Consider the following 16,391-nt stretch of genomic DNA (forward strand, 5'->3'; position numbering starts at 1 on the left):
CTAAAACACAAAATATGTGCCCATCATACACTAGGCAGTGTAAAATGTATCAACTCCAGCTGCTAAAAATCTGCAGACTGGCTCTGATGTTTGACAACTAGAGATGCAAAACTGGGAAAGCATAGTGTATTTAAACTTCAAGTTGTGACAAAAAAAAAAAAGTGTTAAAATTGTTTAATTTCAAACAAACACTTACTCAAACATTGTTTTAAGCAAAACTGATTAATTAAAATGCTTTAATTAAAACAAACCATACAGAGTAATAATCAGATGTGAATTCTGCCAATCATACCATAACAGCTGCCTTGATTAGCATAAAAGCCTGGACCACAATCCAAAACACAGAATCCATCCTTCAGTAAGTGGGAGGGGTCTGAGCATGTCAAACAATCCTGAGGCCCTGCCCCCTGGCAAGATGAACAGGAGTCATGACAACCTAAAGAGGAAGAAATCAATAACATGTTCTAAATCAAACTAAACAAACAGCATAAAGCAGAATTACAAGGTTACTTTATGTTCTAGTGTTGTATTGTGGCTTTTCTGTGATGAATTAAAGTGAATTTACTTTGACTGCGAGAGAAAACAAGCCAGTCAGATACGAACAAAAGATGACCTTTCTGAAGGGAGCTTGTAAAAGGTACAAAAAAGGCAGAAGAACACATTTGCATATATAAAGAAAGTCTCACGATTTGAAGGACACGTACAGAATCGCATACATAAGATGTTGAATATGTGCATTAAAACACATAAGACAAATAACACAAATGCATCTCCACTAAGAATTCTTACCTTCTAACCTTCTATCTAACCTTCTTTTATAATCAACCCTTGGTAAGATGGTAATAATATATCCAAAGGCGTACTGATATCTAACTCAATCTCACTTTAGCAAATTTACTAACTGTTCCACATAAATATATCACAGAAGCCTTAAAATTGCATCAATCTTCCATCTCTTCTTCAGACAGAGAGAGAGAGAGAGAGAGAGAGAGAAAAAAAAGCAAAAAAAAGAGATGTGGAACAAATTAACAGTTGAGCACTCCTTCAAAATCACCTTCTGGTCCTTTCTGTTCATGAGGCTGATTATAACAAATAATAGATGTCTGTTATTCCAGATTTTGAACATTTCTGAACAAAATGTGAGTGATGCTTATAAATAAACTTGAACTGAATTGAATTGAATTGAATGCTTGCAATGCAAACCTTGGTGCCAATGTACTAAGGTGTTGTACTAAAGACAATGTTGTAAATAAGGTGTTCTGAATGGTTCTTAAGGTGCTATGCAGTTGCATAGTCCACCAAGTCACTCTGATAATCTAGTCTCTAGATGTACCTCCAACAATTTACACATTTTAAATAAATGTTGTTAAAAGCTGAAATGCCGAAATGCTGAAAATTTTCCAGTTTCTACAAAAATGTTAATCGGTATAACTGTTTTCAACATTTAAAATATGTTTTTTTTAGCACCAAATCCCCACATTAGAATGAATTCAGAAGGATCACGTGACACTGAAGACTGGAGTATGTTAAAAATTCAGCTTTTACTATGAAAAGTACAACCCGAATTACGGATATGTTTTTGAAATTTGAATAAAATGAAAACTAAAAGACTTTCAAATCACATGAGCCTATATTTTTTCACAATAGAACATAGAGAACATAACAAATGTTTAAACAGAGACATTCTACAATTGTATCCACTAAATGAGCTTATTTCAAATTTGATGGCTGCTACAGGTCTCAAAAAAGTTGACACGGGGGTAACAAAATGCAAGAAATTTTGAAAAGGTTCAGCTGGGAGAACATCTAGCAACTAATTTATTTAATTGACATCAGGTCTGTAACATGATTAGCTATAAAAGGGATCTCTTAGAGAGGCAGAGTCTCTCAGAAGCAAAGATGGGCAGAGGCTCTCCAATCTGTGAAAGAGTGCGTAAAAAGATTGTGGAATACTTTAAAAACAACGTTCCTTAATGTCAAATTGCAAAGGCTTTGCAAATCTCACCATCTACAGTGCATAACATCATCAAAAGATTCACAGAAACCGGAGAAATCTCTGTGCGTAAGGGACAAGGCCGAAGACCTTTGTTGGATGCCCGTGGTCTTTGGGCCTACAGACATTGACCTTACTAAATGGGCCCAGGAATACTTCCAGAAACCACTGTCGGTCAAACACAATCCGCCGTGCCATCTGCAGATGCCAACTAAAGCTCTATCATGCAAAAAGGAAGCCATATGGTGCCCTTGAGCAAGGCACCGAACCCCCAACTGCTCCCCGGGCGCCGCAGCGTAAATGGCTGCCCACTGCTCCGGGTGTGCGTTCACAGTGTGTGTGTGTTCACTGCTGTGTGTGTGCACGTTGGATGGGTTCAATGCAGAGCACAAATTCCGAGTATGGGTCACCATACTTGGCAGTATGTCACTTCACTTCACTTCATATATGAACATGGTCCAGAAGCGCCGTCGTGTCCTGTGGGTCAAGGCTCATTTAAAATGGACTGTTTCAAAGTAGAAAAGTGTTCTATGGTCAGTCGAGTACAAATTTGACATTCTTGTTGGAAATCACAGATGCCGTGTCCTCCGGGCTAAAGAGGAAGGAGACCTTCCAGTGTGTTACCAGATTTCAGTTAAAAAGCCAGCATCTCTGATGGTATGGGGGTGCATAAGGTATGGGCAGCTTGCATGTTTTGGAAGGCACTATGAATGCTGAAAGGTATATAAAGGTTTTAGAGCAACATGTGTCACGAATCTGGTCTGTGGCCCTCTGTTTACTCACCACCAGAGGTCACTCCTCCATCACATTGACTCTTGCACCACACTACTGTTGCACTTCACCCACGAACTACAATTCTCATCATCCATTGGACTGACGACACATATACAGCTGATTGCACTGATCACGCTCACACCTGAGAACTATCACACAATCACACACCCTACTTAAACCATGGACTTCCTCTTCCTCTCTGCCGAGTATTGTATAGCTCATATCCTAGCGATAGCTACACTACGGAGCCCACTCAGTTGTTCTAAATCTTGCCTTGCCTGTTTTCTTGTGTTTTGGATTATTGCTCGTGTGCCTGGATTATCTCTCTGCCTTGCCCTGTTGGATATTGTTCGCTGATTGTCGACCCACGCTTGCCCTAGGATCACTCTTGTGTCTTGCCCGTGCCATATCTGTTTGCCGTTATAGGAGTTCTTTCTCCTATAGAGAACATTTGGAGCATCATTAAATGGAAAATACATCAAAGATGACCACAAACTCTTCAGCAGCTGGAAACCTATATCAGGCAAGAACGGAACCAAATTCCAACTCCAAAACTCCAGAAACTCATAACCTTGATGCCGAGATGTCTTCAAACTAGAGATGCACAGATACTGAATTTCTCTGCCGATACCGATAGACCATTATTCAGAATGATATCGGCCGATACCGATGCCGATAACGATAGTTATGTGCGAGTTAAAATTTGACGTGGTCGCATTTGTGCATGGTCTGCGCTGCTCCAAAACATCTGCTCTGCTCCATGCATAAAGCGCGAGATGCAGAGCCGGTGTAGAGTGCAGCAGGAGTAAGATTTCTGATCACGTGAAGAGAGTGAGAGAGGCGCTTTCAATGCGAGCTTTTTGGGAGCAACTTGCCGCGTCGGCATGAGTGGCAAATATGACGCGAATACTGAGGAAATGATGGCGGACTGGACAGAGGATTTGGTTTTCAAGCGAAAGTAAAATAAAAGACTGCTTCTTATACCAGAGAAGGTGAACATGCTGGTTTTGTCTTTGCTGTTTATCTCACGTTATACTATGGAGGCTTTCTTTAAGTGTTATTTATTTATTTATTTGATTCCTCAGTGTTTGCTAAACGTTCTGGTGTAGCCTATGCCTTGCCTCGTCTTATTCGTTTATGTTAATTACATTATATAAGTTAGTTTGTAGCCTAATGTTTTATTGTTGTTGTGCTTTTCAATTAAGAATAACAATTAATCCATATTTCAACCATTTGTTTTCATTTTAAACAGTGAATAGATGTAAACAAAACAGACAATTATCTTTTCTTGTAAAAAGTGACCGTCGTGAATTTGAATTCAAAGTGAAAGCGTCCGAACCTCGGCTTATAGCACAGCAAAAGAGGAACTCCTGTTCACAAAATTCAAATCACAAATAATACTGATGAAAAAGAACAGGTTGAATATTAACCACTTTTGTTACCATAAACTTAAACATAAACTTTCCTTGTTTCTTCATAAATACCTTAATGCCAGATTTATTCAAACATACATATTTAACTATAAGAAAAAAATGCTCCTCTTCAGTGTTGTTTTATAGCTAACTAATGAACTGTGAATAGCGGAATAACTTTGCTGAGGTAAATGTCACGTTAAGTGACACACTGTTCACAATCTGTTTTATTGGCATCTTTCCGTGGTTGAAACACTGATTGAGCGATTACATTAGACAGACATGATACATTTTGGTAAGCCATACTGTATCTTTCAACATTTTATGATGTACATTCATGTGTTATTAAGTCTCTTCCAGTTTCAACTTATTAAACTGGAAGAGACTTGAACGTGAACTGAGGTGCAATAGCGCTCTGTCACATCAAAACGACATTCATTGTTTGAATTTCGTGATAGAATACAGGATTTGAAAGCTGAGAGTTTGTTTCTTATCAGAAGTAAGAAAGCACAGAGCTGTTTGTGATTATTGGATGCGAGGCGTGCTACAAATGTTTGGTGTAGAGAAAAACTGCGGATCTGGCAATGCTGGCTTGAACTATGGGTGATTCATCTGAGCCTGATTTAATGTCGCTTTTTTAACTGTTAATGCCTTACTGTCACGTTAATTTTGACAGCCCTAAATTCAACAGAGATTTTTTTCACTCACAGTATGAGCTGCAGTTTGACACGTTTTTCCGCTGCCTTTTGATTGACAGGATATAATCGGCCCTCATCATTGGCAGATTTTGAAAAACTGAAATAAATAGCTTTTATCGGCCGATACCGATTGTTGGCCGATACATCGGTACATCTCTACTTCAAACTGTTTTGAAAAGAAGAGGAGATGCTACACCATAGTAATCTTGCCCCCGTCCCAACTTTTTTGAGACCTGTAGCAGACATCAAATTTGAAATGAGCTAATTTTGTGCATAAAATTGTAACGTTTCTCCGTTTAAACATTTATGTTATGTTATCTATGTTCTATTGTGAATAAAATATTGGCTCATGTGATTTGAAATTCGTTTAGTTTTCATTTTATTCAAATTTAAAAAAACATCCCAACATTTCCAGAATTCAAGTTGTAACATCATACCTCTCATTAAGTCACACAGTTGGTGTCATTTACGTCCACAACAAAAATGGTGAGGGATGAGATTCAAATTAAAATGTAGTAATTAGAAAAGAAATACTGGTACTTTCCTTAGTAAGAACCACTTATTTCATATCTAAATTTTTATTTTACATGTAATTAATTATGCCTTGTGTGATAATGTTTCTCAGATTAATGTACAAATACTGTTTTTTAAACCTTATCATGAATGATTTTAAATTGTTACAATTACCACAGTCTGTGAAAACAGTCTCTAATTATGTTTTTCAGCAATAAGGTCACAAAACACCTTCTCTTATTCTTTGTGGGAATCTAGTGCTCAGGATTAAACTACAAATCTGGGCACAGCGCCCAGTGTGAAACGTTCATGTTCTACATGGCACCTCTCCACAGACTCGCACACACTGGCACCAAACTGGCCCAGAACCCTGAGAAGCTGGAACGGGACCAAATATTTTGACAGCCAACAAGAAAGTGTGAACAAGAGATGTAGGTAACCATGTTTAGTGGATTTGGAAAAGCTTGGCATGCTAGAAAAATTAATGGCAGAACACTTGGCCATGTCTGTCAGCACAACTCTTTAAGGTTTTACATGACTTCTTGATGCGCTGCAGATAATTTAAGATATCCAAGTTATGGCATGTAAGAATTGTTAGGTAAGGTCTGTTAGCAGTTTGTTTCAAAATAGCAAACCTCATATGTTACATGAGATGAAAAAAGACAAAGAGAGACAGAGAAGAGAACAGAAGTTGAAGGGCTTCCTCTAAGATTTCCTAATTTTTTTAGCTTAGCTTATTAACTTCTTTAACATTTGCATTTGCACTCAGAGACTGAAACAAGAGAATGAATCATTATAGCTTGGCCACAATAAAAATCTTCCACATTCAATTGCTCAGTAAGACTCATTCTCCCTAAATCCACTATAATGGGCTCAACCTATATTTCTTCTCCATCTTGTCGCTTGTACAACAATGTGGTCCAATCTGTGGGAGAGGCTTATTAAAGTGTGAAATTGAATGAGAGTGGGGACTGGGGTAATAGCTGTACAGTCCAGTGGTCCCAGTCACAGACCAGTTAGCAGGTCACTAATGCATGATTCCCTCCAGATTGGATTGCAATAGTCAGGTAGTCTGACAAGACCAGGTACCCACGTCTTCAGGTTGATTCTTATGCAAGGAGTGAATGCACTGCAGGTGCAATAATGCTCCATCTGGCTTTAATAACAAAGAAGAAATGGACCTTTTAGAGCTAACACGACGCAAAATGTTGTACAATAGGAATTCCACACCTAAATATATAAAATGGGCTCTTTTGCTTATTGAGGAAGTAAATATAGCTTCATTATATAGCAATGAACAATAAATTAATATATGTGACCCTGGACCACAAAACCAGTCATAAGTCCCACAGGTATATTTGTAGCAAAAGCCAACTTGTAGCATTGTGTGGGTCAAAATTATTGATTTTTCTTTTATGCCAAAAATCATTAAGATATTAAGTAAAGATCATGTTCCATGAAGATATTTTGTAAATTTCCTACTGTAAATATATCAAAACTTAATTTTTGATTAGTAATATGCATTGCTAAGAACTTCATTTGGACAAAAGATTTTTTTTGCACCCTCAGATTCCAGATTTTCAAATAGTTGTATCTTGGACAAATATTGTCCTATCATAACAAACCACACAATAATGGAAAGATTATTTATTCTGCTTTCAGATTATTTATAAATCTCAGTTTCAAAAATTTGAACCTTATGCCTGGTTTTGTGGTCCAGGGTCACATATAACAATGAAATTCTCTTAGAATGAGGAGTAAATCTTATTACAAATGGCAGGTGATATTTGCACCTTGTCTATAAATAAATACAATAAATAAATAAATAAAAATGTTGCATCAATGAATCGTTTGGTGTCAATGAAAATTGTATGTTTTACTAAGACGATTGTCTATTTAATTAATCAAAAGAACAGTAATATTATAAAATATTATTACAATATAAGATATTTTCTATTTCAATCGGTTTAAAATGTAGTTTATTCCTTTGATGGCAAAGCTGAAATTTCAGCAGTTATTACTCCAGCATTCATGACTTTTTAGAATTCTTAGATGATTGAAGTTGATAAATGTTGAATAATGTGAACTTGAATCATTGTTCAACAGCACTTATTTGAACTAGAATAACATTCTAATGTCTTTACTTTGATTTCGATCAACTGAATGCAAAAATGTATCAAATCATAGTAATTCCAAACTTTCAAAAGGTAGCTAATATATATATTTACATATTATATAAAAATATTAAAAAAAATTGATAAACAATAGTATTGCATATATTTAATATAGGTGCATAAATACATCATTATATTTAATATCTATTTAAATTAAAATATATGTATATATTGATTATTTTTGGGCAGCATTTCTATGATAGCTCCACAGACACATGAATACTGTGTTGTTACAGTATTACTGCCAACTTCCCTTATGAGCTACCTGCTGAGATGCAATATTTGCACTTTCTTTTAAAGTTGGTAAGAAAGCATCATAAAAGTACAGCAGAAGTAAACAGTCGTCAAGACAATAAAAGTTAATGAAAGGTAAACTGCAGTTGACTTACTAAGACAGCGTGTGTGGTCCTGGAACAGACCTCTCTCACAGGTGGTCACACATTGCCTGCCACTGAGGAGGAAGGACCCACCACATGCTGTGCATTCAAAGTCATTCTCACAGGTGGCACATGACGGCTGGCAGGCTGGCAGAAAGAGAAAGAGAAAGGTGAAGCGGGTTGGGCGATACACTTCGTGGCTGCAATAGCAAAACACTATGCAAAAGCTGGGTACAAAGCACTGATATATTAATAGAGATTCTGTGTGAGAGAATTAGCACAGCAGCTCTTAAAGAGTGACTGTAAGAATTTTGTCAAATGATGCTATATCCCTCCAAAGTGGGGGGAAATTCCAATGCAGGATCCGGTCTGTGTTTTGACTTGTTGAAATGACTGTGACAAACATGACTCATGTACATGTACATTCACATCCACATATAGCACACACAAAACACACACACAAACCAACAAAGCTAAAGGATTAGCTATTTATGGAAGTCACCCAAAGCACAGGGCATTTTGAGGATTTAATATAGCATAGGGTAAAAATGTGTTTAGGCCAGACGTGTGTAAATGTTGGTGGGAAAATAGAAGGAGGAGGAGGATACAGTAAAAAAGGAAGTGAGATGAAGAGGTGAACAGCAATTTGTGCAACAAAACCAGCGTGGGCTGTAAAAATAAAACAAAAAAAGTATGTTTATACCTGCACAAACTTTGCCCTGAGCGAAAAATCCTTCAGGACATGACTGCAGACAACGTCCATTCATCAACAGGGAGGAAGGGTCCTCACAGCTGTCACAGTGATCTGGTGTGCCAGAGCATGTTAAACAGTCCCTGTGGCACTGCACTGCTACAGACACACACAAAAAACACAGTCAAACTCCTCAGACAACAGTTCAACTACTGTTTACAAACACTCACTTAAATTATGATGGTTCACAGACTTCGATCATCATTATCATCTCTGCTCTCATAAGAAAGAACCAGTTGGCCTGCAGCTGTGACAGTACATTTGCATTTTCCTAAGGCATTACACAAACCCAAATCTCACCACAAATGGCTTAATTAACCTATTAAAGAACACCCAGTAAAGTACCATTTATTGTGAATACTTTAGGTAATTTTTTAAATTAAGAAAAGCTGTTCTTAATCATAGCCAATATAACATCATTAATATTTACATTGTAAAAGCATTATTTAAGAAATGATGAGTACTCAAAACCTGTCACACTTCCAACAAATTAAAATACTTACATTTAAAATAGGATATGAATCTACATATAGTTCTTCACTAAACCAAAACGTTTTGGGTCTGTAAGATTTCTACATTTTTTGAAAAAGGACTTTTATATTTGCCAAGGCTGCATTCATTTGATCAAAAACACAGTAGAAATAGTGATATTGTGCAAATTTAAAAATACCTTTAATACATATATTTTTTATATATAATTTTAAAATGTACTTTATTCATGTGATTTCCATGCTGAATTTTCAGCAGGTCACAGGATCCTTCAGAAATCATTACAATATTGCTGATTTGCTGATCAAGAAACATTTATTTTCTGATATTAACATTAAAAGCATTTCTTGTGCTTCCTAATATTTTTGGAAAGTGATCAATTTTTAGGAGTATTTGATGAAAAGGAACAGCATGTATTTGAATTTTAAATCTTTTGTAACATTATAAATGTCTTAAAGACTCGGACGGAAATTATTTGAACGGTAGGGTACCTGCTTTTCTTCACTCTAAACCATTTATTTTCTTTTAATATTAACAAATAGTATTACATCATATAATGCTTAAATTGCAGTTGCCAGTTGTATGACGTCATGGTAATTTCCTCTATAGTAATGCAATTGAAACACCAACTCTCCCACCCAGTCTTCAGTGTACTAATAAGCCATTCATAACTTCTCCACATGGTCCAAAAGAAACCTGAGCCTCTAAACTATAATTCTCTTTTGCACCATTACTTGGCACAATAATTAATTACACAGTCTCTAATGAGCTGGTAAATGCCTTGCTAAGGACTTCGGGTTGCAGGTTTCTGGCTCCGTCCATGAGGCCAGAGCAAGAGACATGGAAATAGGGCAATGCAGAACATTAAAGGTGCGTTGGTAATTATCTGATGGTCATTCTCAATTTTTGGACCGGACAGCAATCACAAGGCCTGACCCATATCCAGAGGCAGAAAATGAAAGCTCTAAGTCTTTATTATTTTCTGACATTCCCTCATAAATCACTTTTAATTAAATACCTTGGTGTGTGAATCAATAACTCCTGGTGAAAAACTATCCTACTCTCCATTTTCCAGTTGAAGTAAGCATTTTTTACCGGAATGACCTTTGAGACTTTCCATCGATTTGAAAAATCTACTTGTTTTGAGTGCAAATGTATTGTAATTCGGTCACCAGCTAGTAAATCCTTCCGAATCGTAGCATTTCTCACAGAAACACTGCATGTCATTATGTCTCAGACAATCGATCTGATAAAACACTGATGCTGGGCTCCATCTGTTCCTCACAACAGGCAGTCAAGTTAACAAATGGTTATGAGGCTGTGAATGCATATACACTGCCTTTGCCATTTCGATCAAATCTGGACATTAACCAGCTAACAAGCACTATCACCACGCAAGCTTCTACTTTCCATATGTGCTTAACAGTGCTTCTGATAAATATAGAAGGAAAAAGCATGTTGTTTGTTTTTTGTAAACTTTGTACAATTTCCTGTACAAAGTTTAAGAGAAAAAATACTATCTGGCTGCTGTGTTTAGAGGATACATTAGCATAATCTTATAAGCATAAACACAGAAATGCCAAACGGTCAACCCACGCACATACAAACTTACAAAAAAATTGCCCTGTCTCTTCAGATAAACATACAGCATATATGTATATAAAAGCAAAATGTAAACACAAACGTATTCTGTTTTTTTTTTCTCTCTATGGTCTTTCCTAAGAGAAAGAGAGACAGGAAGATGTACGTTCCTTCCTGTAGCATCTTTTGAAGGCACCAGGGAAATTTTGTATATAGATCAGATCCGAGTCTCATGGGTGCCGCAGAGCTAAATAACCACGTTACCTAACCAGAATACAATCTAATACTATAGCTCTCATCTCTCTCCCACCCAGATCAACTATGTTTTGTCTTTATGGTTGAGAAATTGTTCCTTGGAGGGCTGATAAAGAAAGATTTTCAGAACAATTCAGAATTGTTTTTTAATCACATAAAGAAATGCTTTTAACCTGGGAATAGAATAATGTTCGTTTGAAGTAAATAAATCAAAGTATAACCCCAATTTCACTGATTATATTGGAGCATATTCACAAGAGAGCATGTTAATTAACTACTGTAGCTTCATACACCATTGCTGTTTGGGAAATGAACACCAACATATATGCAGGTCTCACCTGGATTGCAATCGGGACAGCACTGTTCAGGGTGAGGGTTAGTTAGGGTGCCCAGTGGACAGGTGGGACAGGAATGCTGGTAACAGGTCACACGACCCTCTTGACACTGGCACTCACGACACAGACCCTCTCTGACACTCTCTAGATTCTGAGACACAAACATTTTTGCTTAGACAAAAATCTTTTGTAATAGTATTTATTAATTTGACAAAACCATAAAGCACATTCTCATGTTTACTTACAGTGAGACGTCTAAAACTCTTGATGTTGGCTTTCTGCCCCTAAATGGAAAAATACAGTCTGATTGTTGGTGGTATTGATTTGCTTGTCTTTTTCTCTTCGTTGCTATCAAAAGCTGTTTGTATATTAGCGATAATTTGGGGTCAGTTTTTTTTTAGAGAGAGAGAGAAATAAATAATTTAGCAATGACACTCAATTGATAAAACAGGACAGTAATGCATTTATTATGTTACAAAAAAAAAGTTTCTTTTGAACTTTCTCTTTATTAAAGAGTCCAGCAAAAATGTATCATAGTTACCATAAAATAATAAACAGCACATCTGTTTTCAACATTAATAAATGTTACCAAAATAGCACCAAAATAGGCATATTAGAATGATTCCTGAGCGATCATGTTACAATAAAGACTGGAGTAATGATGTTAAAAATTCAGCTTTTACATCACATAAGTAAATTAGATTTTAAAATATATTGAAATAGAAAACAGTTATTTCAAATTGTAACAATATTTCACAATATTACTGTTTTTACAGTATTTTTGATCACATAAATGCACTCTTGGTGAGAATAAGACAATTCTTTCAAAATATCTTACTGACCCCAAATATTTGTATGCTAGCATATGTATTTATTTCACATGTAAACATGGATATAAAACATGATAAAAGCACTGTATGTTTTACTAAAACCCATATTTAAAGAAGCTTTGTACCTTCTGGTCTGGCTGTGAATATGTACAGGAACTGGTTGTTGTCTTACACTCAGGACAGCATTTCCCAGGCAAATGGACCAGTTTTTCTCCCTGGTACAAGGTGTGAAATATTAGTTCATTTAATTTCAGCATGAAACCACCCCCAGGGGAATAATGATCTGTCTGACACGGAGCCGCAAATCTCTAATTACATCACATTTCCAATTCCAGCTCTGAGGTTCTTTATAGGGGGCAGCTATCAATAGTCATTTACATTCATGAAAAAATCTTTAGTTGTTTCTGTGTAACACAAGTAGATCACCAAAGCCACGGTGGTCTTACAGGCGAATCAGATGTCAGTGAAATACAGAACTACAGATGGGAAAGAGGGTTTGATCAGTGTTTTCAAAAAGATATAGATGCATCTGAATACAACCTGAATACATTAGTTAATGCCAACAAAACTAAATATAAAGGGATAGTTCACACAAAAATGTAAATTCAGTGATCATTTACCTACACTCATGTCACTCATCTTAAGTGAAGATATTTTTATTATTCTCTTATCTTTTTTGTCCATTGGTTGTCCGTTCAACCAAATCTTTCACACATCAAAATATGCAAAAAGACATCATAAAAGAGTATTTTTAGAAGAGACATGGTCACTATATATGATAAGAATATTTCATTTAGGCTTCTATTCATAATAAAAAATATATTTATTTGAGTTCAAAGGCAAACAAAGGTTTTATGGTTTTGGACTGACATGAGGGTGAGTGAATGATGACAGAACTATCCCAAAAATGGGACTAGTAGAAAACTAGTGAAATAGCTCTAAATAATTGTATGTTACCACTTTTTACAGCATACATACTACTTTTGTTTGCACCAGAATGTATGTCACATTCAAACCTGAGAGGTTTCTGTTCAAACATGTGTGCTACTCTTTTAAACTTTCGTTACAAACTTTACCTTGACAGTAGTGAAATTCACTGGACTTTTAAGTCAGAGTTTCCTCTCTAAAAAATAACCTTTACAGTGGCAATTCTGGATTTGGGCCAAAAGTATATTTAATAAGTGATAAATCTCCACATTGCTCAACCTTTCAAAGCTCCTTATGATTAATGGAGAAGTAGAGAATATATTGATTGAATAACGTTATAAATCATAACAAGGACAAACGACCACAGAGATAATGTGCCCTAGGTCTCAAACTCATCTGGTATATTTTGCCCTAATAATAATCAACATTTTACATATAGGGCATCCCCTCCAGCTGAGCTTGTTAATTGTGTCTTTTAATGAGCAGAGTAAGTATGTGTCCCTGCTGATGGCTCTGCATAGAAATGTGTTCCCTATAAAATTTGGACACATACCCGTGGGCACTCCGATCTAGCGCACTCGACTCGTTGGCACAGCACCTGACCCCGTTCACACATGCAGAACTCACAACCCGTGCCGTTCCACATATCACCATGGTAACGGACAATGCCCTCATAGAGGCAGCTGCCTTTTGACGAGACACAATCTTCACAGCACTGCCCGGCTCGCTTGACCTTCGTCTGACCCTGAGGAGAACACACATTAGCAGACATTATAAAATGTCACACTTGTTATAATGCACATCAAATCATTTGCTAACACTATTTTATGGTGTCCTTGTTACACATTATTATTATAATAACAATAAATTATGCATAATTACATGCAAGTAACCCTAAGCCAAACCCTAATCCTAAGCCTAACCATATAGTAAGTACATGTAGTTAATTAATATTACTCAGTAATTAAGTGTATAATTACACTGTAACAAGGACAACTTAAAATAAAGTGAAACCAATCATTTTTGCTTGTGTCTCAGTTTGTAAAAACGAAAAGAAAAATCTGTTGTAAATAAGAAGTTCCATTTAATAGAGCTTACTTTGTATATAACCCAAAATACTTCCTTATAAACCTCACAAAATTGTGTGTTGATGTATTTGGAAGTTTGGAAGAAATTTAGGAATTAGGAGTTTGAACAGGACCTACTGAAGGGCTTGTCCCTGTTTTGTTTTGTTTTTTAGGAAAATTTACCATAGCCTAGAAAAAAAACAACTAAAGAAATGTATAAATGCTAAAAGTGAATTTCGACAACTTTTAGCATATAGATGGACTCCAGTTAATAAAATAAATACTATAAGCCATAAAACTCTCATTTTCATTTAATGAGGTAATTTCACACTCTTTAAGAAGTCACACTTATTAAGGTAAGATTAAAGAAATGTCTGTTCCTTCTGAGTATTGTTCTAAAGCACAGTTACATAAGTTCATGAATTTTGCATGAAAGCAAAAAAACTGAGATGAAAAACACCCCGGAGCAACTGAAAAAATACAAAATATATGGTGCAAACAATCCTGGATGACAAAAAATCCTAACTGTCACTTTTAGGCCCAAGAAGCATAAACTGCAAGAATCAAAGTGAGATTGTATTAAATTGTAAATGACAACAGCCAAAAACATCTCTTTCGTGATCTTCTCAGCAAGTTTGCTGGTCAAGAAACTGTCTTTGACATGAAGTGTTGGGGTGTAATGGATTACTGCTGACCTTATCACAGTGGAGAGGAGGGCACTTCTCTGTCTGACAGCGAGAATGACCATGATCGCACACACAGGTGCTACAGCTGCCCCGCTGCCACTGCTCGCCGTGCTAAGAACACACACACACACAATAAAAGAGTTCTGAGATAAAGGAAAATCTGTCATATATTTTTAAATGTATGTAAAAATCCCAAAAAATACAGAGCTACACCACCAATGTTTCAATTCAATTTCAAAATTCAGATTGCATCTCAATGCTGTTCAAAGCTTTAGCAGCAGAACAAATTACAGCACATAATGAAATGAAAGTAAATGACAATTTCAGCCAATGCTGTAGTGAACAAGACAAGTACTAGAAGGAGATGAAAAGAATGGTGAATGTTATCCTCTCTAAATCCCTGCTTTGCTTTCACACAATCCACTGTGATCAAAAGAGCTGAATTCCACTGAGTGGGACGTGATCGCTAAGAGCACGGTGAACAGAGAAACAGCCCTAAATGACATGCTGATGAGAGATTTCGGGGACGCTCGTGACGTTTGTGTGTCTAAAGAGAGGTGTCAGTACTACAAAGTAACCACATATTCCAGACTGAGGTGATCAAATGGAATAATTTAAGAATTAACCATTAAAAAAGCCACATGATTCAACCATCATCTGAATATTGAATCTGGTGCTTTGACAACTGTGTATTAACGAGGAACTGCATATATTATATATAATAGCATATACGTGTACAAGTTATGTATTAATACAAATGTGCTAATTACTATTTTCTTAGTTTACTCGGTGCCATTTCTTTTGCTACGTTTTCATTTAATTGCATTATTTGATATTTGACGTTTATTCACACTTTATATTTTATATTGCAGACTTTATCATTGTATGCAGCTATGCTATAAATGCTTTGACAATACAAATGTACAGTTTTCCTTATGTTAATAAAGCAGACCAAAACTGCAAATTGAAAGAGAGTGAGCAAACAAATGAAGAGTCAGTTGAGGGAATGATATGTAATATGTGTGTGTGTGTGTGTGAACAATGGAGGGAGGAACAAGAGATGATATGAGGCAAAGAAAGAAGTGTTGAGGAATGACAGAAGCAGGAGTGACAAGCATATCACACACACCAAACTCAGACACGGCTCTATGCTCAACCCATCTGACACAATATGAATGATGAGCACACTTTAACCCACACTTACCATCCCCTCCCTCAAAAGGTCTTCTGTTATACAGACATGCATTATCCCATCTGTCACTCTCAATCTATCTCTCTCCTCGAATCTCTGTGTATATTTCACCTTTCTCTAATCTCTTTTCCGACTTACCTTGTACTCGTTCCCAGCCTCCGTGCAGGGATTCAGCTCACATTGAGGACAGCACTGCCCTGGAAGGACCACCAGGTTCTCGTTCTGTATATTACATGGGTACATCAACATACTGTTTCTAATTGCTAGAACAACTCTTTCAATTTATAATAACAGTTTAGGTTTAGCGATGTGGTAGTTTACTAGACAGGCTGAATTG

The 16,391-nt window shown here is 36.4% G+C and overlaps 1 protein-coding gene across 1 annotated transcript in view; it reads right to left on the reverse strand.

Moving 5' to 3' along the window:
• The window catches only part of LOC306870749 (extracellular matrix organizing protein FRAS1-like), a gene marked incomplete at its 5' end in the record, with an annotated part of 124,404 nt that overhangs the window by 71,125 nt on the left and 36,888 nt on the right, over positions 1–16,391 (reverse strand). The window contains 9 exons of the mRNA XM_079418171.1: positions 293–436; positions 7,954–8,088; positions 8,645–8,791; positions 11,356–11,503; positions 11,598–11,636; positions 12,308–12,397; positions 13,663–13,854; positions 14,872–14,973; positions 16,193–16,276. Of these exons, the coding sequence (XP_079274297.1) occupies positions 293–436; positions 7,954–8,088; positions 8,645–8,791; positions 11,356–11,503; positions 11,598–11,636; positions 12,308–12,397; positions 13,663–13,854; positions 14,872–14,973; positions 16,193–16,276 (1,081 nt within the window). The remainder of the gene's footprint in view (positions 1–292; positions 437–7,953; positions 8,089–8,644; positions 8,792–11,355; positions 11,504–11,597; positions 11,637–12,307; positions 12,398–13,662; positions 13,855–14,871; positions 14,974–16,192; positions 16,277–16,391) is intronic.

Source organism: Barbus barbus (assembly GCF_936440315.1).
Source record: "Barbus barbus genome assembly, chromosome: 6".
NCBI lineage: Eukaryota > Metazoa > Chordata > Actinopteri > Cypriniformes > Cyprinidae > Barbus > Barbus barbus.